The sequence below is a fragment of the Coregonus clupeaformis genome, chromosome 6 (genome assembly GCF_020615455.1).
Source record: "Coregonus clupeaformis isolate EN_2021a chromosome 6, ASM2061545v1, whole genome shotgun sequence".
Classification (NCBI taxonomy): Eukaryota; Metazoa; Chordata; class Actinopteri; order Salmoniformes; family Salmonidae; genus Coregonus; species Coregonus clupeaformis.
Genome location: NC_059197.1, coordinates 6903424 through 6927231, shown reverse-complemented (window position 1 = coordinate 6927231; position 23808 = coordinate 6903424). Strand labels below are relative to the sequence as shown.

At 49.3% G+C, this 23808-nt stretch overlaps 1 protein-coding gene across 8 annotated transcripts in view; it reads right to left on the bottom strand.

Annotated features, from left to right (window-relative positions):
• LOC121563988 (LIM domain only protein 7-like) overlaps positions 1-23808 on the bottom strand; it is a 131738-nt gene that overhangs the window by 96641 nt on the left and 11289 nt on the right. For all 8 annotated transcript variants that reach the window (XM_045217937.1, XM_045217923.1, XM_045217917.1 and 5 more), the window contains exons 3-8: positions 13534-13604; positions 12840-12909; positions 11301-11407; positions 7474-7504; positions 1420-1533; positions 878-1202 (exon numbers count right to left, since the gene is read on the bottom strand). In XM_045217937.1, coding sequence (XP_045073872.1) covers positions 878-1202; positions 1420-1533; positions 7474-7504; positions 11301-11407; positions 12840-12909; positions 13534-13604 — 718 coding nt within the window. The remainder of the gene's footprint in view (positions 1-877; positions 1203-1419; positions 1534-7473; positions 7505-11300; positions 11408-12839; positions 12910-13533; positions 13605-23808) is intronic.

Genomic DNA, 23808 nt, shown 5'->3' with positions numbered 1-23808 from the left:
ATGGAATAGGGTGTCATAGGGCTCTGGTCTAAAGTAGTGCACTATGTAGGGAATAGGGTGTCATAGGGCTCTGGTCTAAAGTAGTGTACTATGTAGGGAATAGGGTGTCATAGGGCTCTGGTCTAAAGTAGTGCACTATGTAGGGAATAGGGTGTCATAGGGCTCTGGTCTAAAGTAGTGCACTATGTATGGAATAGGGTGTCATAGGGCTCTGGTCTAAAGTAGTGCACTATATAGGGAACAGGGTGTCATAGGGCTCTGGTCTAAAGTAGTGCACTACGTAGGGAATAGGGTGTCATAGGGCTCTGGTCTAAAGTAGTGTACTATATAGGGAATAGGGTGTCATAGGGCTCTGGTCTAAAGTAGTGTACTATATAGGGAATAGGGTGTCATAGGGCTCTGGTCTAAAGTAGTGCACTATATAGGGAATAGGGTGTCATAGGGCTCTGGTCTAAAGTAGTGCACTATATAGGGAATAGGGTGTCATTTGGGACTGATTCTGAGACTAGCCTCCATCATCCTGGTGGCCCACCTCTGGCCCGCTCCAGGCATGAGTCAGGCCCATTATCAGACCTGTGTGGAACCAGATGGAATGTCCCACAGAGGAGAGAGCTAGCAGGACTGGAGCAGGGAAAGGGCATTGCCGTTAGCGCGTCCGTCTCTGGGAACAGCGGCATTCCTGACAGCGGACTACTAACATTGTGCCCGTTAACTCTGGATACTGTTAGTAGCGTGTTGATGTATCCACTGGAAACTACCTCTTCACATCCCGTTTACCGTATTCGGACTAAAAGCTAGCCAATGAGGTCGGCTACAACAATATATATATTATTATTATTATTATTATTATTATATTCCAGTATGTTCCGGTCCTCACCCTCGCTGCCGGCCCTCAGGATGGAGTCAGACATAAAGCTGAGGGTACGTGACTCCACCGAGTCAAAGCTCAGGACAGACTTAAAGCTCTCCACGGAGTCCTCTCTGCTGTAGCCGGGTGGCTGGGAGTGGGTTAGCGGTAGCAGCTGGTCCTCTCTGCTGTAGCCGGGTGGCTGGGAGTGGGTTAGCGGTAGCAGCTGGTCCTCTCTGCTGTAGCCGGGTGGCTGGGAGTGGGTTAGCGGTAGCAGCTGGTCCTCTCTCTCTGGGTAGCACACCTCACTGGAGCCACTGGCCCTCACACTGCCTCTGGGGGCCTCTTCTAGAGCCTGGGAGAGAGAGGGGAGACACAGAATCCTTAAGAAACAAAAAAAGGTGGAAAGTATTTCAGACGCATTTTATTTAGCTTCGCATATTTAACACATATCCATTGGTTCCATTGTACAGGGCAAAGTACATCTAAGCCTCGTCGTCCCTAAAAAGGCCTTGAGGTTGAGCTGAGGGTTAAGGTGAGGGGTTAGGATGAGGCGTTAGGGAGGATGTTACCTTGGACAGAGCGATGCCCAATAGTCCCTCGAATGCTTTGAGGTTGAGTTGAGGACCAGAGTAGAAGGGGTCCACCTGAGCCTTCCGCCCCAGCCAGTAGATGGTGATTAGAACCTGGAGGAGGAGAGGACAGATCACTGCATTGGGCAGGATCTTTATCCTTCATTATGAGGTAGAGAATAGTCATAGTGGGGGGGGTGGGGTAGAGGATAGTCATAGTAGGGGGGATGAGGTAGAGGATAGTCATAGTGGGGGGTGAGGTAGAGGATAGTCATAGTGGGGGGGGGTGAGGTAGAGGATAGTCATAGTAGGGGGGTGAGGTAGAGGATAGTCATAGTAGGGGGTGAGGTAGAGGATAGTCATAGTAGGGGGGGTGAGGTAGAGGATAGTCATAGTAGGGGGTGAGGTAGAGGATAGTCATAGTAGGGGGGGTGAGGTAGAGGATAGTCATAGTGGGGGGTGAGGTAGAGGATAGTCATAGTGGGGGGTGAGGTAGAGGATAGTCATAGTGGGGGGTGAGGTAGAGGATAGTCATAGTGGGGGGTGAGGTAGAGGATAGTCATAGTGGGGGGGGTGAGGTAGAGGATAGTCATAGTGGGGGGTGAGGTAGAGGATAGTCATAGTAGGGGGTGAGGTAGAGGATAGTCATAGTAGGGGGGTGAGGTAGAGGATAGTCATAGTGGGGGGGTGAGGTAGAGGATAGTCATAGTGGGGGGTGAGGTAGAGGATAGTCATAGTAGGGGGAGGGGGTGAGGTAGAGGATAGTCATAGTAGGGGGGTGAGGTAGAGGATAGTCATAGTAGGGGGGTGAGGTAGAGGATAGTCATAGTGGGGGGGTGAGGTAGAGGATAGTCATAGTGGGGGTGAGGTAGAGGATAGTCATAGTAGGGGGGTGAGGTAGAGGATAGTCATAGTAGGGGGGTGAGGTAGAGGATAGTCATAGTAGGGGGTAGAGGATAGTCATAGTAGGGGGTAGAGGATAGTCATAGTAGGGGGTGAGGTAGAGGATAGTCATAGTAGGGGGGAGGTAGAGGATAGTCATAGTAGGGGGGTGAGGTAGAGGATAGTCATAGTGGGGGTGAGGTAGAGGATAGTCATAGTAGGGGGGTGAGGTAGAGGATAGTCATAGTAGTGGGGGGTGAGGTAGAGGATAGTCATAGTAGGGGGGTGAGGTAGAGGATAGTCATAGTAGGGGAGGGGGTGAGGTAGAGGATAGTCATAGTAGGGGAGGTAGAGGATAGTCATAGTAGGGGGTAGAGGATAGTCATAGTAGGGGGGTGAGGTAGAGGATAGTCATAGTAGGGGGGTGAGGTAGAGGATAGTCATAGCGGGGGGGGTAGAGGATAGTCATAGCGGGGGGTGAGGTAGAGGATAGTCATAGTAGGGGGGTGAGGTAGAGGATAGTCATAGTAGGGGGTGAGGTAGAGGATAGTCATAGTAGGGGGGTGAGGTAGAGGATAGTCATAGTAGGGGGGTGGTGAGGTAGAGGATAGTCATAGCAGGGGGGGAGGTAGAGGATAGTCATAGTAGGGGGGTGAGGTAGAGGATAGTCATAGCAGGGGGGGAGGTAGAGGATAGTCATAGTAGGGGGGGATGAGGTAGAGGATAGTCATAGTAGGGGGAGGGGGTGAGGTAGAGGATAGTCATAGTAGGGGGTGAGGTAGAGGATAGTCATAGTGGGGGGGGTGAGGTAGAGGATAGTCATAGCAGGGGGGTGAGGTAGGGGATAGTCATAGTAGGGGGGGTGAGGTAGGGGATAGTCGTCATGGGGGGGAGGTAGAGGATAGTCTTTGTAGGTGGGGTGAGGTAGAGGATAGTCGTCATGGGGGGGTAGAGGATAGTCTTAGTAGGTGGGGTGAGGTAGAGGATAGTCATAGCAGGGGGGGAGGTAGAGAATAGTCATAGTAGGGGGGGTGAGGTAGAGGATAGTCATAGTAGGGGGGAGGTAGAGGATAGTCATAGTAGGTGGGGTGAGGTAGAGGATAGTCATAGCAGGGGGGTGAGGTAGAGGATAGTCATAGTAGGGGGGGTGAGGTAGAGGATAGTCATAGTAGGGGGGTGAGGTAGAGGATAGTCATAGTAGGGGGGTGAGGTAGAGGATAGTCATAGTGGGGGGTGAGGTAGAGGATAGTCATAGTGGGGGGTGAGGTAGAGGATAGTCATAGTAGGGGGGGTGAGGTAGAGGATAGTCATAGTAGGGGGGGTGAGGTAGAGGATAGTCATAGTAGGGGGGTGAGGTAGAGGATAGTCATAGTACGGGGGGTGAGGTAGAGGATAGTCATAGTAGGGGCGGGGTGAGGTAGAGGATAGTCATAGTAGGGCGGGGTGAGGTAGAGGATAGTCATAGTAGAGGGGGTGAGGTAGAGGATAGTCATAGTAGAGGGGGTGAGGTAGAGGATAGTCATAGTAGGGGGGATGAGGTAGAGGATAGTCATAGTAGGGGGGGTGAGGTAGAGGATAGTCATAGTAGGGGGGTGAGGTAGAGGATAGTCATAGTAGGGGGGTGAGGTAGAGGATAGTCATAGTAGGGGGGTGAGGTAGAGGATAGTCATAGTAGGGGGGGTGAGGTAGAGGATAGTCATAGTAGAGGGGGTGAGGTAGAGGATAGTCATAGTAGGGGGGATGAGGTAGAGGATAGTCATAGTAGAGGGGGTGAGGTAGAGGATAGTCATAGTAGAGGGGGTGAGGTAAAGGATAGTCATAGTAGGGGGTGAGGTAGAGGATAGTCATAGTAGGGGGGGTGAGGTAGAGGATAGTCATAGTAGGGGGGGTGAGGTAGAGGATAGTCATAGTAGAGGGGATGAGGTAGAGGATAGTCATAGTAGAGGGGGTGAGGTAGAGGATAGTCATAGTAGAGGGGGTGAGGTAGAGGATAGTCATAGTAGGGGGGGTGAGGTAGAGGATAGTCATAGTAGGGGGGGTGAGGTAGAGGATAGTCATGGTAGGGGGGTGAGGTAGAGGATAGTCATAGTAGGGGGGGGTGAGGTAGAGGATAGTCATAGTAGGGGGGTGAGGTAGAGGATAGTCATAGTAGGGGGTGAGGTAGAGGATAGTCATAGTAGGGGGGTGAGGTAGAGGATAGTCATAGTAGGGGGGTGAGGTAGAGGATAGTCATAGTGGGGGGGGTGAGGATAGTCATAGTAGGGGGGGTGAGGATAGTCATAGTAGTGGGGGTGAGGATAGTCATAGTAGTGGGGGTGAGGATAGTCATAGTAGGGGGGGTGAGGTAGAGGACAGTCATAGTAGGGGGGGTGAGGTAGAGGATAGTCATAGTAGGGGGGTGAGGTAGAGGATAGTCATAGTAGGGGGGTGAGGTAGAGGATAGTCATAGTAGGGGGGGTGAGGTAGAGGATAGTCATAGTAGGGGGGTGAGGTAGAGGATAGTCATAGTAGGGGGGGTGAGGTAGAGGATAGTCATAGAGGGGGGGGTGAGGTAGAGGATAGTCATAGTAGGGGGGGTGACGTAGAGGATAGTCATAGTAGGGGGGTGAGGTAGGGGATAGTCATAGTAGGGGGGGTGAGGTAGAGGATAGTCATAGTAGGGGGGTGAGGTAGAGGATAGTCATAGTAGGGGGGTGAGGTAGAGGATAGTCATAGAGGGGGGTGAGGTAGAGGATAGTCATAGTAGGGGGGGTGACGTAGAGGATAGTCATAGTAGGGGGGGTGAGGTAGGGGATAGTCATAGTAGGGGGGTGAGGTAGAGGATAGTCATAGTGGGGGGTGAGGTAGAGGATAGTCATAGTAGGGGGGTGAGGTAGAGGATAGTCATAGTAGGGGGTGAGGTAGAGGATAGTCATAGTAGGGGAGGGGGTGAGGTAGAGGATAGTCATAGTAGGGGGGGGAGGTAGAGGATAGTCATAGTAGGGGGGGTGAGGTAGAGGATAGTCATAGTGGGGGGGTGAGGTAGAGGATAGTCATAGTGGGGGTGAGGTAGAGGATAGTCATAGTAGGGGGGTGAGGTAGAGGATAGTCATAGTAGGGGAGGGGGTGAGGTAGAGGATAGTCATAGTAGGGGAGGGGGGTGAGGTAGAGGATAGTCATAGTAGGGGGGGTGGGGTAGAGGATAGTCATAGTGGAGGGGGTGAGGTAGAGGATAGTCATAGTAGGGGGGTGGGGTAGAGGATAGTCATAGTAGGGGGGGAGGTAGAGGATAGTCATAGTAGGGGGGTGAGGTAGAGGATATTCATAGTGGGGGGGTGAGGTAGAGGATAGTCATAGTAGGGGGGTGAGGTAGAGGATAGTCATAGTAGGGGGGTGAGGTAGAGGATAGTCATAGTAGGGGGGGGGGGTAGAGGATAGTCATAGTAGGGGGGGGAGGTAGAGGATAGTCATAGTAGGGGGGTGGGGTAGAGGATAGTCATAGTAGGGGGAGGTAGAGGATAGTCATAGTAGGGGGGTGAGGTAGAGGATAGTCATAGTAGGGGGGGTGAGGTAGAGGATAGTCATAGTAGGGGGGTGAGGTAGAGGATAGTCATAGTAGGGGGGTGAGGTAGAGGATAGTCAAAGTAGGGGGGGTTGTGAGGTAGAGGATAGTCATAGTAGGGGGGGTTGTGAGGTAGAGGATAGTCATAGTAGGGGGGGGTGAGGTAGAGGATAGTCATAGTAGGGGGGGGTGAGGTAGAGGACAGTCATAGTAGGGGGGGTGAGGATAGTCATAGTAGGGGGGGGGTGAGGTAGAGGATAGTCCCTACACCCAAACGAGGGCATTGCGCTCATCCACCTCCGGCCTGCTGGCTCCCCTTCCTCTGCGGAAGCATAGCTCCCGCTCAGCCCAGTCAAAACTGTTCGCTGCTCTGGCACCCCAATGGTGGAACAAGCTCCCTCACGACGCCAGGACAGCGGAGTCACTCACCACCTTCCGGAGACACTTGAAACCCCACCTCTTTAAGGAATACCTGGGATAGGATAAAGTAATCCTTCTAACCCCCCCCCCCCCCAAATTGTAAAGTGGTTACCCCACTGCCTATAGGGTGAACGCACCAATTTGTGAGTCGCTCTGGCTAAGAGCGTCTGCTAAATGACGTTAATGTGCCCTTGAGCAAGGCACTTAACCCTAATTGCTCCTGTAAGTCGCTCTGGATAAGAGCGTCTGCTAAATGACGTTAATGTGCCCTTGAGCAAGGCACTTAACCCTAATTGCTCCTGTAAGTCGCTCTGGATAAGAGCGTCTGCTAAATGACTAAAATGTAAATGTCATAGTAGGGGGGGTGGGGTAGAGGATAGTCATAGTAGGGGGGGAGGTAGAGGATAGTCATAGTAGGGGGTGAGGATAGTCATAGTAGGGGGGTGAGGTAGAGGATAGTCATAGTAGGGGGGTGAGGATAGTCATAGTAGGGGGGTGAGGTAGAGGATAGTCATAGTAGGGGGGTGAGGATAGTCATAGTGGGGGGGGTGAGGTAGAGGATAGTCATAGTAGGGGGGGGAGGTAGAGGATAGTCATAGTGGGGGGTGAGGATAGTCATAGTAGGGGGTGAGGTAGAGGATAGTCATAGTAGGGGGGTGAGGATAGTCATAGTGGGGGGGTGAGGTAGAGGATAGTCATAGTAGGGGGGTGAGGTAGAGGATAGTCATAGTGGGGGGGTGAGGATAGTCATAGTAGGGGGGGTGAGGTAGAGGATAGTCATAGTGGGGGGTGAGGTAGAGGATAGTCATAGTAGGGGGGGTGAGGTAGAGGATAGTCATAGTAGGGGGGGTGAGGTAGAGGACAGTCATAGTAGGGGGGGTGAGGTAGAGGATAGTCATAGTAGGGGGGGTGAGGATAGTCATAGTGGGGGGGGGGGGAGGTAGAGGATAGTCATAGTAGGGGGGGGGTGAGGTAGAGGATAGTCATAGTGGAGGGGGTGAGGTAGAGGATAGTCATAGTGGGGGGTGAGGTAGAGGATAGTCATAGTAGGGGGTGAGGTAGAGGACAGTCATAGTAGGGCTGGTTCCTGTTACACAGTAAAAGCATTTGCGATGGAAATGATGAAAGTTCTAAGTTACAGCTCAATCCCGTTCTAGCTTCCCCAGATCTTTCAGTGAACACAAACAATTAAAAAGTACATGTTCACTTACGTTTTTCAGCCTCCTTTTGCCCTCTACACGCCTGAGAAGGAAAGGAGGGGATTTCTTAGTCCGAGCAAAGACACACACACTGACTAATGTTTACCCATGGCTTCCCAATAATAAAGGTGATCCATTATGACAGTCAATAAAGTATTATTCTGTTTAAATATGAAGCAGATGCTAAGCTACTGTTTTGCTAGCACAGACTGGAATATGTTCCGGGATTCTTCCGATGGCATTGAGGAGTATACCACATCAGTCACTGGCTTCATCAGTAAGTGCATCGATGACGTCGTCCCCACAGTGACCATACGTACATATCCCAACCAGAAGCCATGGATTACAGGCAACATCCGCACTGAGCTAAAGGGTAGAGCTGCCGCTTTCAAGGAGCGGGACTCTAACCCGGAAGCTTATAAGAAATCCTGCTACGCCCTCCGATGAACCTTCAAACAGGCAAAGCGTCAATACATGACTAAGATCGAATCGTACTACACTGGCTCCGACGCTCGGATGTGGCAGGGCTTGCAAACTATTACAGACTACAAAAGGGAAGCACAGCCGCAAGCTGCCCAATGACACGAGCTTACCAGACGAGCTAAATCACTTCTATGCTCGCTTCGAGGCAAGCAACACTGAAACATGCATGAGAGCATTAGCTGTTCCGGACGACTGTGTGGTCGCGCTCTCCGTAGCCGATGTGAGTAAGACTTTTAAACAGGTCAACATTCCCAAGGCCGCAGGGCCAGACGGATTACCAGGACGTGTACTCCGAGCATGTGCTGACCAACAGGCAAGTGTCTTCACTAACATTATCAACATGTCCCTGACCGAGTCTGTAATACCAACATGTTTCAAGCAGACCACCATAGTCCCTGTGCTCAAGAACACTAACATAACCTGCCTAAATGACTACCGACCCGTAGCACTGACGTCTGTAGCCATGAAGTGCTTTGAAAGGCTGGTCATGGCTCACAACAGAAATCCTAGACCCACTCCAATTTGCATACCACCCCAACAGATCCACAGATGATGCAATCTCTATTGGACTCCACACTGCCCTTTCACACCTGGACAAGAGGAACACCTACGTGAGAATGCTATTCATTGACTACAGCTCAGCATTCAACACCATAGTGCCCTCAAAGCTCATCACTAAGCTAAGGATCCTAGGACTAAACACCTCCCTCTGCAACTGGTTCCTGAACTTCCTGACGGGCCGCCCCCCGGTGGTAAGGATAGGTAACAACACATCCACCACGCTGATCCTCAACACGGGGGCCCCTAAGGGGTGCGTGCTCAGTCCCCTCCTGTACTCCCTGTTCACCCATGACTGCATGGCCAGGCACGACTCCAACACCATCATTAAGTTTGCTGATGACAACAGTGGTAGGCCTGATCACCGACAACAATGAGACAGCCTATAGGGAGGAGGTCAGAGACCTGGCCGTGTGGTGCCAGGATAACAATCTCTCCCTCAACGTGACCAAGACAAAGGAGATGATTGTGGACTACAGGAAAAAAAGAGGACTGAGCACGCCCCCATTCTCATCGACGGGGCTGTAGTGGAACAGTTTGAGAGCTTCAAGTTCCTTGGTGTCCACATCACCAACAAACTATCATGGTCCAAACACACCAAGACAGTCGTGAAGAGGGCACGACAAAACCTATTCCCCCTAAGGAGACTGAAAAATATTTGTAATGGGTCCTCAGATCCTCAAAATATTCTACAGCTGCACCATCGAGAGCATCCTGACTGGTTGCATCACCGCCTGGTACGCCAACTGCTCGGCCTCCGACCGCAAGGCACTCCAGAGGGTAGTACGTACAGCCCAGTACATCACTACTCTGTTTATTATATATGCATAGTGACTTTAATAGCTACCTACATGTACTTATGTTACTAGCTCCTAACAGTGTAGTAAAATGCTTGTTACTAGCTCCTAGCAGTGCAGCTAAATGCTTGTGTTACTAGCTCCTAGCAGTGCAGCTAAATGCTTGTGTTACTAGCTCCTAGCAGTGCAGCTAAATGCTTGTGTTACTAGCTCCTAGCAGTGCAGCTAAATGCTTGTGTTACTAGCTCCTAGCAGTGCAGCTAAATGCTTGTGTTACTAGCTCCTAGCAGTGCAGCTAAATGCTTGTGTTACTAGCTCCTAGCAGTGCAGCTAAATGCTTGTGTTACTAGCTCCTAGCAGTGCAGCTAAATGCTTGTGTTACTAGCTCCTAGCAGTGCAGCTAAATGCTTGTTACTAGCTCCTAGCAGTGCAGCTAAATGCTTGTGTTACTAGCTCCTAGCAGTGCAGCTAAATGCTTGTGTTACTAGCTCCTAGCAGTGCAGCTAAATGCTTGTGTTACTAGCTCCTAGCAGTGCAGCTAAATGCTTGTGTTACTAGCTCCTAGCAGTGCAGCTAAATGCTTGTGTTACTAGCTCCTAGCAGTGCAGCTAAATGCTTGTGTTACTAGCTCCTAGCAGTGCAGCTAAATGCTTGTGTTACTAGCTCCTAGCAGTGCAGCTAAATGCTTGTGTTACTAGCTCCTAGCAGTGCAGCTAAATGCTTATGTTACTAGCTCCTAGCAGCGCAGCTAAATGCTTGTGTTACTAGCTCCTAGCAGTGCAGCTAAATGCTTGTGTTACTAGCTCCTAGCAGTGCAGCTAAATGCTTGTGTTACTAGCTCCTAGCAGTGCAGCTAAATGCTTGTGTTACTAGCTCCTAGCAGTGCAGCTAAATGCTTGTGTTACTAGCTCCTAGCAGTGCAGCTAAATGCTTGTGTTACTAGCTCCTAGCAGCGCAGCTAAATGCTTGTGTTACTAGCTCCTAGCAGTGCAGCTAAATGCTTATGTTACTAGCTCCTAGCAGTGTAGTAAAAATGTCAAACAAAATAATTATCAAAACTAGAAGCAAGAAATCAGGAATGTCAGTATGAATCCAGTTAACAGCCCAAATACCACTAACAGTAATCCAATCTATACAACAACCAGATAAACAAGGAATGTTATGTACAGAGGTAGATATAGCACAATGAGCTCTGTGAATAATCCGGTATATGAATCCAGTGTAAAAAAAAACAGTATTAAATGAAACTGTCCAATGTTTAATGTCTCTATACACATGGGTTCGATTATGATTGACACCCTCCATAATGACTGACACCCTCCATAATGATTGACACCCTCCATAATGTTTAAATAGCCACTGTTAATATAAAGTATTATTCTGTTTAAATAGCCACTGATAATATAAAGTATTATTCTGTTTAAATAGCCACTGATAATATAAAGTATTATTCTGTTTAAATAGCCACTGATAATATAAAGTATTATTCTGTTTAAATAGCCACTGATAATATAAAGTATTATTCTTTTTAAATAGCCACTGATAATACATGGGCTCTCATTTGCAACACCACACTGTTGACTATTCATCTTGCCATTTGCTTTTTAGCTGCCTAGTCAAATCTGCTCCTTAAAAAATGGTGCTGTGAGACAGACAACCAACTATCAACACCATGCGATCACCGATAACACAGAACTAGCAGTATAACAGTATATAGGACAACCTAGCCACCACAAGCCATTAGGCCATCCAGTCAGGGTACACTAGCGTTCCAACCAGTGAGACAGAGGTCAAGAAATACACGGGGAAACACTAACTGAACATCGACAGGTGCTGCCTAATGATTTAAACATCACTATAAGTCCAGCAGCACTTGGGATAAAAGCATGTTAGTGTACATATTAACCCTTCACTTCCATTTGCTTTGTTCTACAAATATCAATATATTTCACCAAATAAAAATGTGTTGACCTGAAACAGGTGAAATCAAGTCCATTTTACCTGAGTGTAGCGCGTGTGGACAGGTCTTGCAGGTCTCCAGGGTGAAACAGCTGGGCCTCGTGCAGACCCAGCGTACCGCACGCTCTCAGAAACACATTGACATTGTCCTGGAGGAGAGGGAGGGGTAGAGAGGGAGGGGAGGGGAGGAGGAGAGGGAGGGGAGGGGGGTAGAGGAGGAGAGGGAGGGAGGGGGGGGTAGAGAGGGAGGGGAGGGGAGGAGGAGAGGGAGGGGAGGTAGAGGAGGAGAGGGAGGGAGGGGGGTAGAGGAGGAGAGGGAGGGGAGGGGGGTAGAGAGGGAGGGAGGGGGTAGAGAGGGAGGGGAGGGGAGGAGGAGAGGGGAGGGAGGGGGGGGAGAGGGAGGGGAGGGGGGGAGGAGAGGGAGGGAGGGGGGTAGAGAGGGAGGGGAGGGGGGTAGAGAGGGAGGGAGGGGAGGTAGAGAGGGAGGGGAGGGAGGGGGGGGAGGAGAGGGAGGGGGAGGGGTAGAGAGGAGGGAGGGGAGGTAGAGAGGGAGGGGAGGGAGGGGGGAGGAGGGGTAGAGAGGGAGGGGAGGGGGGTAGAGAGGGAGGGAGGGAGGAGGAGAGGTAGGGGAGGGGAGGAGGAGAGGGAGGGAGGGGAGGAGGAGAGGGAGGGGAGGGGGGTAGAGAGGGAGGGGAGGGGAGGAGGGGAGGGGGAGGAGGAGAGGGAGGGAGGGGAGGTAGAGAGGGAGGGAGGGGAGGTAGAGAGGGAGGGGAGGGGAGGAGGAGAGGGGAGGGGGAGGAGAGGGAGGGGAGGGGGAGGAGAGGGAGGGGAGGGGGAGGAGAGGGAGGGGAGGGGGGTAGAGAGGGAGGGGAGGGGAGGAGGAGAGGTAGTGGGAGGGGGGTAGAGAGGGAGGGAGGGGAGGGAGGAGGAGAGGGAGGGAGGGGAAGAGAGGGGGGGAGGAGGAGAGGGAGGGAGGGAGGAGAGGGAGGGAGGGGAGGGAGGTAGAGAGGGAGGGGAGGGAGGAGGAGAGGGGAGGGAGGGGGGGAGGAGAGGGAGGGAGGGGGAGGAGAGGGAGGGAGGGGAGGGGAGGGAGGGGGAGGAGAGGGAGGGGAGGGGGGTAGAGAGGGAGGGGAGGGGGGTAGAGAGGGAGGGAGGGAGGGGGAGGAGAGGGAGGGGGGAGGAGAGGGAGGGGGGGAGGAGAGGAGAGGGAGGGGAGGGGGGGTAGAGAGGGAGGGGAGGAGGAGAGGTAGTGGGAGTTACCATACAGGACAAACATCAGAGAAGGCTTGGCCTATGGACGATCATATGAGCCGGTGGGAGGAGTCTCTCAACAGCTTTCCAGGATCCTTTCCAAAACACGTGAATATTTGGGGTTTGGCTAGCCGCTGAACCAAATGGGTTCAACTATCAGAGACTCAGTTTGTCACGTTCGTCACATCACAACGCTTCACTAGATCGTCGACGTTTCAGATCCGTCATACTAAGCAGGAAACCGCAGAGACTGACCAGACAGACCATCCCACTGCATTCTCATATGAACTCTAGAACGGCTGCACAGCCACAGGCACACAGGGAACTCACCAGTCCAGCCATGGGAGTAGACAGTGTGTTCATTCTCTTTATAATGCCTGGTTTCAACCGGTTGATTAGACTGAGGAAGGAGATAAGAGGGATGAATAGATGAGTTGGGGAGCGTGACCACTGACCACACCAGGACCTGACACATAAAACCAGTAAGGTGTTTACAGAAGCCCATCCTATGTGATTCATTCATCATTACCGGCAGAGCAGGACTCCATTCTCCAGATATAGACTACAGTTCCCACAATACTCACCGGCAGAGCAGGACTCCATTCTCCAGATATACACTACAGTTCCCACAATACTCACCGGCAGAGCAGGACTCCATTCTCCAGATATACACTACAGTTCCCACAATACTCACTGGCAGAGCAGGACTCCATTCTCCAGATATAGACTACAGTTCCCACAATACTCACTGGCAGAGCAGGACTCCATTCTCCAGATATACACTACAGTTCCCACAATACTCACCGGCAGAGCAGGACTCCATTCTCCAGATATAGACTACAGTTCCCACAATACTCACTGGCAGAGCAGGACTCCATTCTCCAGATATACACTACAGTTCCCACAATACTCACTGGCAGAGCAGGACTCCATTCTCCAGATATACACTACAGTTCCCACAATACTCACTGGCAGAGCAGGACTCCATTCTCCAGATATAGACTACAGTTCCCACAATACTCACTGGCAGAGCAGGACTCCATTCTCCAGGGCTGAGCGGAAGTTGTTGCACCCAAACGATTTACTAGTCACTTCCTATATACAGGGAGAGCAAAGAACAACGGCACATCTTAGATCACCTTAACAAAAATTAAACAAAAGCAAAACATGCAAGATACATTTTTCACTACATTTCCTCTTGGATCACTGAGATTACGATCTGTACTTATCTATTGCATAATTATGTTTTTTTTTAATCGAGATATTATGAATTTTTACCACCATTTCCACAATTCTCATTAACGTAACGGTCAAAAAAGTAATAAACAAAACCATTTCTAATTTGTAAAAAATGACATTGCTCCCCTAATGAAAAGGTCTGAGTTCATAAACACTGAAAATGAAATAATACAATTACAATCTGACTTTATGCCGTCTCAGTAATGAGAAATAACATCATTCTGAAGAGATAAGCCAAGTGGGGTAAAGGAGGTGTTGGAGAATAACCACCTCATTCTGAACACATTTACTCATCTTCTACTACTCCTCTCGATGATGCATCATGGGTAATACAACTTTAAAAACTGATAGGAGTTTTTACAGCAACTTGAAAAATGTTACGGTAATTAGATGTCCACAGACACTGTTTGTACGCAATATAGTTTTAGTGTAGATTTCAACTATACTGAACAAAAATATAAAACACAACATGTGAAGTGTTGGTCCCATGTTTCATGAGCTGAAATAAAAAGATCCCCGAAATGTTTCATACACACAAAAGGCTTCTCTCTCAAATTGTGTACAAATTTGTTTACATCCCTGTTAGTGAGCATTTTATCCTTCGTCAAGATAATCCATCCACCTGACAGGTGTGGCATATCAAGAAGCTGATTGAACAGCATGATCATTACACAAGTGCACCTTGTGCTGGGGACAATAAAAGGCCACTAAAGTGTGCAGTTTTGTCACAACACAATGCCACAGATGTCTGAAGTTGAGGGACTCCATTCTGCAATTGGCATGCTGACTACAGGAATGTCCACCAGAGCTGTTGCCAGAGATTTGAATGTTCATTTCTCTAACATAAGCCGCTTCCAACGTTGTTTAAGAGAATTTGGTAGGACAGCCAACCAGCCTCACAACCGCAGGCCACGTGTAACCACGCCAACCCAGGACCTCTTCATCCGGCTTCTTCAACTGCGGGATCGTCTGGGGTGGGGGGGGGTGCTGAGGAGTATTTACAGTGGGGGAAAAAAGTATTTAGTCAGCCGCCAATTGTGCAAGTTCTCCCACTTAAAAAGATGAGAGAGGCCTGTAATTTTCATCATAGGTACACGTCAACTATGACAGACAAAATGAGAACATTTTTTCCAGAAAATCACATTGTAGGATTTTTAATGAATTTATTTGCAAATTATGGTGGAAAATAAGTAAGTTTCTCAATACTTTGTTATATACCCTTTGTTGGCAATGACACAGGTCAAACGTTTTCTGTAAGTCTTCACAAGGTTTTCACACACTGTTGCTGGTATTTTGGCCCATTCCTCCATGCAGATCTCCTCTAAAGCAGTGATGTTTTGGGGCTGTCGCTGGGCAACACGGACTTTCAACTCCCTCCAAAGATTTTCTATGGGGTTGAGATCTGGAGACTGGCTAGGCCACTCCAGGACCTTGAAATGCTTCTTACGAAGCCACTCCTTCGTTGCCCGGGCGGTGTGTTTGGGATCATTGTCATGCTGAAAGACCCAGCCACATTTCATCTTCAATGCCCTTGCTGATGGAAGGAGGTTTTCACTCAGAATCTCACGATACATGGCCCCATTCATTCTTTCCTTTACACGGATCAGTCGTCCTGGTCCCTTTGCAGAAAAACAGCCCCAAAGCATGATGTTTCCACCCCCATGCTTCACAGTAGGTATGGTGTTCTTTGGATGCAACTCAGCATTCTTTGTCCTCCAAACACGACGAGTTGAGTTTTTACCAAAAAGTTATATTTTGGTTTCATCTGACCATATGACATTCTCCCAATCCTCTTCTGGATCATCCAAATGCACTCTAGCAAACTTCAGACGGGCCTGGACATGTACTGGCTTAAGCAGGGGGACACGTCTGGCACTGCAGGATTTGAGTCCCTGGCGGCATAGTGTGTTACTGATGGTAGGCTTTGTTACTTTGGTCCCAGCTCTCTGCAGGTCATTCACTAGGTCCCCCCGTGTGGTTCTGGGATTTTTGCTCGCCGTTCTTGTGATCATTTTGACCCCACGGGATGAGATCTTGCGTGGAGCCCCAGATCGAGGGAGATTATCAGTGGTCTTGTATGTCTTCCATTTCCTAATAATTGCTCCCACAGTTGATTTCTTCAAACCAAGCTGCTTACCTATTGCAGATTCAGTCTTCCCAGCCTGGTGCAGGTCTACAATTTTGTTTCTGGTGTCCTTTGACAGCTCTTTGGTCTTGGCCATAGTGGAGTTTGGAGTGTGACTGTTTGAGGTTGTGGACAGGGGTCTTTTATACTGATAACAAGTTCAAACAGGTGCCATTAATACAGGTAACGAGTGGAGGACAGAGGAGCCTCTTAAAGAAGAAGTTACAGGTCTGTGAGAGCCAGAAATCTTGCTTGTTTGTAGGTGACCAAATACTTATTTTCCACCATAATTTGCAAATAAATTCATTAAAAATCCTACAATGTGATTTTCTGGATATTTTTTTCTCAATTTGTCTGTCATAGTTGACGTGTACCTATGATGAAAATTACAGGCCTCTCATCTTTTTAAGTGGGATAACTTGCACAATTGGTGGCTTACTAAATACTTTGTTTCCCCACTGTATGTCTGTTATAAAGCCATTTTGTGGGGAAAAACTCATTCTGATTGGCTGGACCTGGTTCCCCAGTGGGTGGGCCTGTGCCCTCCCAGGCTAAGCCATGGCTGTGCCCCTGCCCAGTCATGTGAAATACATAGATTAGGGCCTAATTAATTTATTTCAATTAACCGATTTCCATATAGGAACTGTAACTCAGTAAAATCTTTGACATTGTTGCATTTATTTTTTGTTCAGTATATAATTTATGATTTATGGATTTGTGTTTTATTCAAATTGGTTTTTCTACAGTAAAATTGTATAATGACTCAAGAATTTAATCCGGACGCATTTTGGTAATGAGAATTTGGGGTGAAAATGTATTTAAAATAAGACAATTTGCCAAAAAGTAGACATCTTAGTCTTCAGAATAATAGTTGATTTTTGTAGATGCATCATGGTTTTGTAACTCAATTTGCTACTGACATTTTAAAAACTGCTTTCATGAGATTCACCCAACTGAACAGCAGCAACACATCTGCAAGCATGTGGGGACGATTAGTGATCACTCTCTCCCTCCCTGTATAGGTTAAACATTACTCTGGACCGGACCACTCACTGACCTCCCTCCCTGTATAGTATAAACATTACTCTGGACCGGACCACTCACTGACCTCCCTCCCTGTATAGTATAAACATTACTCTGGACCGGACCACTCACTGACCTCCCTCCCTGTATATAGTATAAACATTACTCTGGACCGGACCACTCACTGACCTCCCTCCCTCCCTGTATAAACATTACTCTGGACCGGACCACTCACTGACCTCCCTCCCTGTATAGTATAAACATTACTCTGGACCGGACCACTCACTGACCTCCCTCCCTGTATATAGTATAAACATTACTCTGGACCGGACCACTCACTGACCTCCCTCCCTGTATAGTATAAACATTACTCTGGACCGGACCACTCACTGACCTCCCTCCCTGTATAGTATAAACATTACTCTGGACCGGACCACTCACTGACCTCCCTCCCTGTATAGTATAAACATTACTCTGGACCGGACCACTCACTGACCTCCCTCCCTGTATATAGTATAAACATTACTCTGGACCGGACCACTCACTGACCTCCCTCCCCTGTATATAGTATAAACATTACTCTGGACCGGACCACTCACTGACCTCCCTCCCTGTATATAGTATAAACATTACTCTGGACCGGACCACTCACTGACCTCCCTCCCTGTATAGTATAAACATTACTCTGGACCGGACCACTCACTGACCTCCCTCCCTGTATATAGTATAAACATTACTCTGGACCGGACCACTCACTGACCTCCCTCCCCTGTATATAGTATAAACATTACTCTGGACCGGACCACTCACTGACCTCCCCTCCCTGTATAATATAAACATTACTCTGGACCGGACCACTCACTGACCTCCCTCCCTGTATAGTATAAACATTACTCTGGACCGGACCACTCACTGACCTCCCTCCCTGTATATAGTATAAACATTACTCTGGACCGGACCACTCACTGACCTCCCTCCCTGTATATAGTATAAACATTACTCTGGACCGGACCACTCACTGACCTCCCTCCCTGTATAGTATAAACATTACTCTGGACCGGACCACTCACTGACCTCCCTCCCTGTATAGTATAAACATTACTCTGGACCGGACCACTCACTGACCTCCCTCCCTATATAGTATAAACATTACTCTGGACCGGACCACTCACTGACCTCCCTCCCTGTATAGTATAAACATTACTCTGGACCGGACCACTCACTGACCTCCCTCCCTTTATAGGTTAAACATTACTCTGGACCGGACCACTCACTGACCTCCCTCCCTGTATAGTATAAACATTACTCTGGACCGGACCACTCACTGACCTCCCTCCCTGTATAGTATAAACATTACTCTGGACCGGACCACTCACTGACCTCCCTCCCTGTATAGTATAAACATTACTCTGGACCGGACCACTCACTGACCTCCCTCCCTGTATAGTATAAACATTACTCTGGACCGGACCACTCACTGACCTCCCTCCCTGTATAGTATAAACATTACTCTGGACCGGACCACTCACTGACCTCCCTCCCTGTATATAGTATAAACATTACTCTGGACCGGACCACTCACTGACCTCCCTCCCTGTATAGTATAAACATTACTCTGGACCGGACCACTCACTGACCTCCCTCCCTGTATAGTATAAACATTACTCTGGACCGGACCACCCACTGACCTCCCTCCCTGTTTAGTATAAACATTACTCTGGACCGGACCACTCACTGACCTCCCTCCCTGTATAGTATAAACATTACTCTGGACCGGACCACTCACTGACCTCCCTCCCTGTATAGTATAAACATTACTCTGGACCGGACCACTCACTGACCTCCCTCCCTGTATACTCTGGACCGGACCACTCACTGACCTCCCTCCCTGTATACTCTGGACCGGACCACTCACTGACCTCCCTCCCTGTATACTCTGGACCGGACCACTCACTGACCTCCCTCCCTGTATAGTATAAACATTACTCTGGACCGGACCACTCACTGACCTCCCTCCCTGTATAGTATAAACATTACTCTGGACCGGACCACTCACTGACCTCCCTCCCTGTATACTCTGGACCGGACCACTCACTGACCTCCCTCCCTGTATATAGTATAAACATTACTCTGGACCGGACCACTCACTGACCTCCCTCCCTGTATAGTATAAACATTACTCTGGACCGGACCACTCACTGACCTCCCTCCCTGTATATAGTATAAACATTACTCTGGACCGGACCACTCACTGACCTCCCTCCCTGTATATAGTATAAACATTACTCTGGACCGGACCACTCACTGACCTCCCTCCCTGTATAATATAAACATTACTCTGGACCGGACCACTCACTGACCTCCCTCCCTGTATAGTATAAACATTACTCTGGACCGGACCACTCACTGACCTCCCTCCCTGTATATAGTATAAACATTACTCTGGACCGGACCACTCACTGACCTCCCTCCCTGTATATAGTATAAACATTACTCTGGACCGGACCACTCACTGACCTCCCTCCCTGTATAGTATAAACATTACTCTGGACCGGACCACTCACTGACCTCCCTCCCTGTATAGTATAAACATTACTCTGGACCGGACCACTCACTGACCTCCCTCCCTATATAGTATAAACATTACTCTGGACCGGACCACTCACTGACCTCCCTCCCTGTATAGTATAAACATTACTCTGGACCGGACCACTCACTGACCTCCCTCCCTGTATATAGTATAAACATTACTCTGGACCGGACCACTCACTGACCTCCCTCCCTGTATAGTATAAACATTACTCTGGACCGGACCACTCACTGACCTCCCTCCCTGTATAATATAAACATTACTCTGGACCGGACCACTCACTGACCTCCCTCCCTGTATATAGTATAAACATTACTCTGGACCGGACCACTCACTGACCTCCCTCCCTGTATAGTATAAACATTACTCTGGACCGGACCACTCACTGACCTCCCTCCCTGTATAGTATAAACATTACTCTGGACCGGACCACTCACTGACCTCCCTCCCTGTATATAGTATAAACATTACTCTGGACCGGACCACTCACTGACCTCCCTCCCTGTATAGGTTAAACATTACTCTGGACCGGACCACTCACTGACCTCCCTCCCTGTATATAGTATAAACATTACTCTGGACCGGACCACTCACTGACCTCCCTCCCTGTATAGTATAAACATTACTCTGGACCGGACCACTCACTGACCTCCCTCCCTGTATAATATAAACATTACTCTGGACCGGACCACTCACTGACCTCCCTCCCTGTATATAGTATAAACATTACTCTGGACCGGACCACTCACTGACCTCCCTCCCTGTATAGTATAAACATTACTCTGGACCGGACCACTCACTGACCTCCCTCCCTGTATACTCTGGACTGGACCACTCACTGACCTCCCTCCCTGTATACTCTGGACCGGACCACTCACTGACCTCCCTCCCTGTATAGTATAAACATTACTCTGGACCGGACCACTCACTGACCTCCCTCCCTGTATAGTATAAACATTACTCTGGACCGGACCACTCACTGACCTCCCCTCCCTGTATACTCTGGACCGGACCACTCACTGACCTCCCTCCCTGTATATAGTATAAACATTACTCTGGACCGGACCACTCACTGACCTCCCTCCCTGTATATAGTATAAACATTACTCTGGACCGGACCACTCACTGACCTCCCTCCCTGTATATAGTATAAACATTACTCTGGACCGGACCACTCACTGACCTCCCTCCCTGTATAGTATAAACATTACTCTGGACCGGACCACTCACTGACCTCCCTCCCTGTTTAGTATAAACATTACTCTGGACCGGACCCCTCACTGACCTCCCTCCCTGTATATAGTATTAACATTACTCTGGACCGGACCACTCACTGACCTCCCTCCCTGTATAATATAAACATTACTCTGGACCGGACCACTCACTGACCTCCCTCCCTGTATAGTATAAACATTACTCTGGACCGGACCACTCACTGACCTCCCTCCCTGTATACTCTGGACCGGACCACTCACTGACCTCCCTCCCTGTATACTCTGGACCGGACCACTCACTGACCCCCCTCCCTGTATAGGTTAAACATTACTCTGGACCGGACCACTCACTGACCTCCCTCCCTGTATAGTATAAACATTACTCTGGACCGGACCACTCACTGACCTCCCTCCCTGTATAATATAAACATTACTCTGGACCGGACCACTCACTGACCTCCCTCCCTGTATACTCTGGACCGGACCACTCACTGACCTCCCTCCCTGTATATTCTGGACCGGACCACTCACTGACCTCCCTCCCTGTATATTCTGGACCGGACCACTCACTGACCTCCCTCCCTGTATAGTATAAACATTACTCTGGACCGGACCACTCACTGACCTCCCTCCCTGTATACTCTGGACCGGACCACTCACTGACCTCCCTCCCTGTATACTCTGGACCGGACCACTCACTGACCTCCCTCCCTGTTTAGTATAAACATTACTCTGGACCGGACCACTCACTGACCTCCCTCCCTGTATAGTATAAACATTACTCTGGACCGGACCACTCACTGACCTCCCTCCCTGTATAATATAAACATTACTCTGGACCGGACCACTCACTGACCTCCCTCCCTGTATAGTATAAACATTACTCTGGACCGGACCACTCACTGACCTCCCTCCCTGTATACTCTGGACCGGACCACTCACTGACCTCCCTCCCTGTATAATATAAACATTACTCTGGACCGGACCACTCACTGACCTCCCTCCCTGTATATAGTATAAACATTACTCTGGACCGGACCACTCACTGACCTCCCTCCCTGTATAGTATAAACATTACTCTGGACCGGACCACTCACTGACCTCCCTCCCTGTATAATATAAACATTACTCTGGACCGGACCACTCACTGACCTCCCCTCCCTGTATATAGTATAAACATTACTCTGGACCGGACCACTCACTGACCTCCCTCCCTGTTTAGTATAAACATTACTCTGGACCGGACCACTCACTGACCTCCCTCCCTGTATAGTATAAACATTACTCTGGACCGGACCACTCACTGACCTCCCTCCCTGTATACTCTGGACCGGACCACTCACTGACCTCCCTCCCTGTATACTCTGGACCGGACCACTCACTGACCTTCCTCCCTGTATAGTATAAACATTACTCTGGACCGGACCACTCACTGACCTCCCCTCCCTGTATATAGTATAAACATTACTCTGGACCGGACCACTCACTGACCTCCCTCCCTGTATATAGTATAAACATTACTCTGGACCGGACCACTCACTGACCTCCCTCCCTGTATAGTATAAACATTACTCTGGACCGGACCACTCACTGACCTCCCTCCCTGTATAGTATAAACATTACTCTGGACCGGACCACTCACTGACCTCCCTCCCTGTATAGTATAAACATTACTCTGGACCGGACCACTCACTGACCTCCCTCCCTGTATAGTATAAACATTACTCTGGACCGGACCACTCACTGACCTCCCTCCCTGTATAGTATAAACATTACTCTGGACCGGACCACTCACTGACCTCCCTCCCTGTATAGGTTAAACATTACTCTGGACCGGACCACTCACTGACCTCCCTCCCTGTATAGTATAAACATTACTCTGGACCGGACCACTCACTGACCTCCCTCCCTGTATAGTATAAACATTACTCTGGACCGGACCACTCACTGACCTCCCTCCCTGTATAATATAAACATTACTCTGGACCGGACCACTCACTGACCTCCCTCCCTCTATAGTATAAACATTACTCTGGACCGGACCACTCACTGACCTCCCTCCCTGTATATAGTATAAACATTACTCTGGACCGGACCACTCACTGACCTCCCTCCCTGTATAGGTTAAACATTACTCTGGACCGGACCACTCACTGACCTCCCTCCCTGTATAGTATAAACATTACTCTGGACCGGACCACTCACTGACCTCCCTCCCTGTATATAGTATAAACATTACTCTGGACCGGACCACTCACTGACCCTCCCTCCCTGTATAGTATAAACATTACTCTGGACCGGACCACTCACTGACCTCCCTCCCTGTATAGTATAAACATTACTCTGGACCGGACCACTCACTGACCTCCCTCCCTGTATAGTATAAACATTACTCTGGACCGGACCACTCACTGACCTCCCTCCCTGTATAGTATAAACATTACTCTGGACCGGACCACTCACTGACCTCCCTCCCTGTATACTCTGGACCGGACCACTCACTGACCTCCCCTCCCTGTATACTCTGGACCGGACCACTCACTGACCTCCCTCCCTGTTTAGTATAAACATTACTCTGGACCGGACCACTCACTGACCTCCCTCCCTGTATAGTATAAACATTACTCTGGACCGGACCACTCACCGACCTCCCTCCCTGTATAATATAAACATTACTCTGGACCGGACCACTCACTGACCTCCCTCCCTGTATAGTATAAACATTACTCTGGACCGGACCACTCACTGACCTCCCTCCCTGTATACTCTGGACCGGACCACTCACTGACCTCCCCTCCCTGTATAATATAAACATTACTCTGGACCGGACCACTCACTGACCCTCCCTCCCTGTATATAGTATAAACATTACTCTGGACCGGACCACTCACTGACCTCCCTCCCTGTATAGTATAAACATTACTCTGGACCGGACCACTCACTGACCTCCCCTCCCCTGTATAATATAAACATTACTCTGGACCGGACCACTCACTGACCTCCCTCCCTGTATATAGTATAAACATTACTCTGGACCGGACCACTCACTGACCTCCCTCCCTGTTTAGTATAAACATTACTCTGGACCGGACCACTCACTGACCTCCC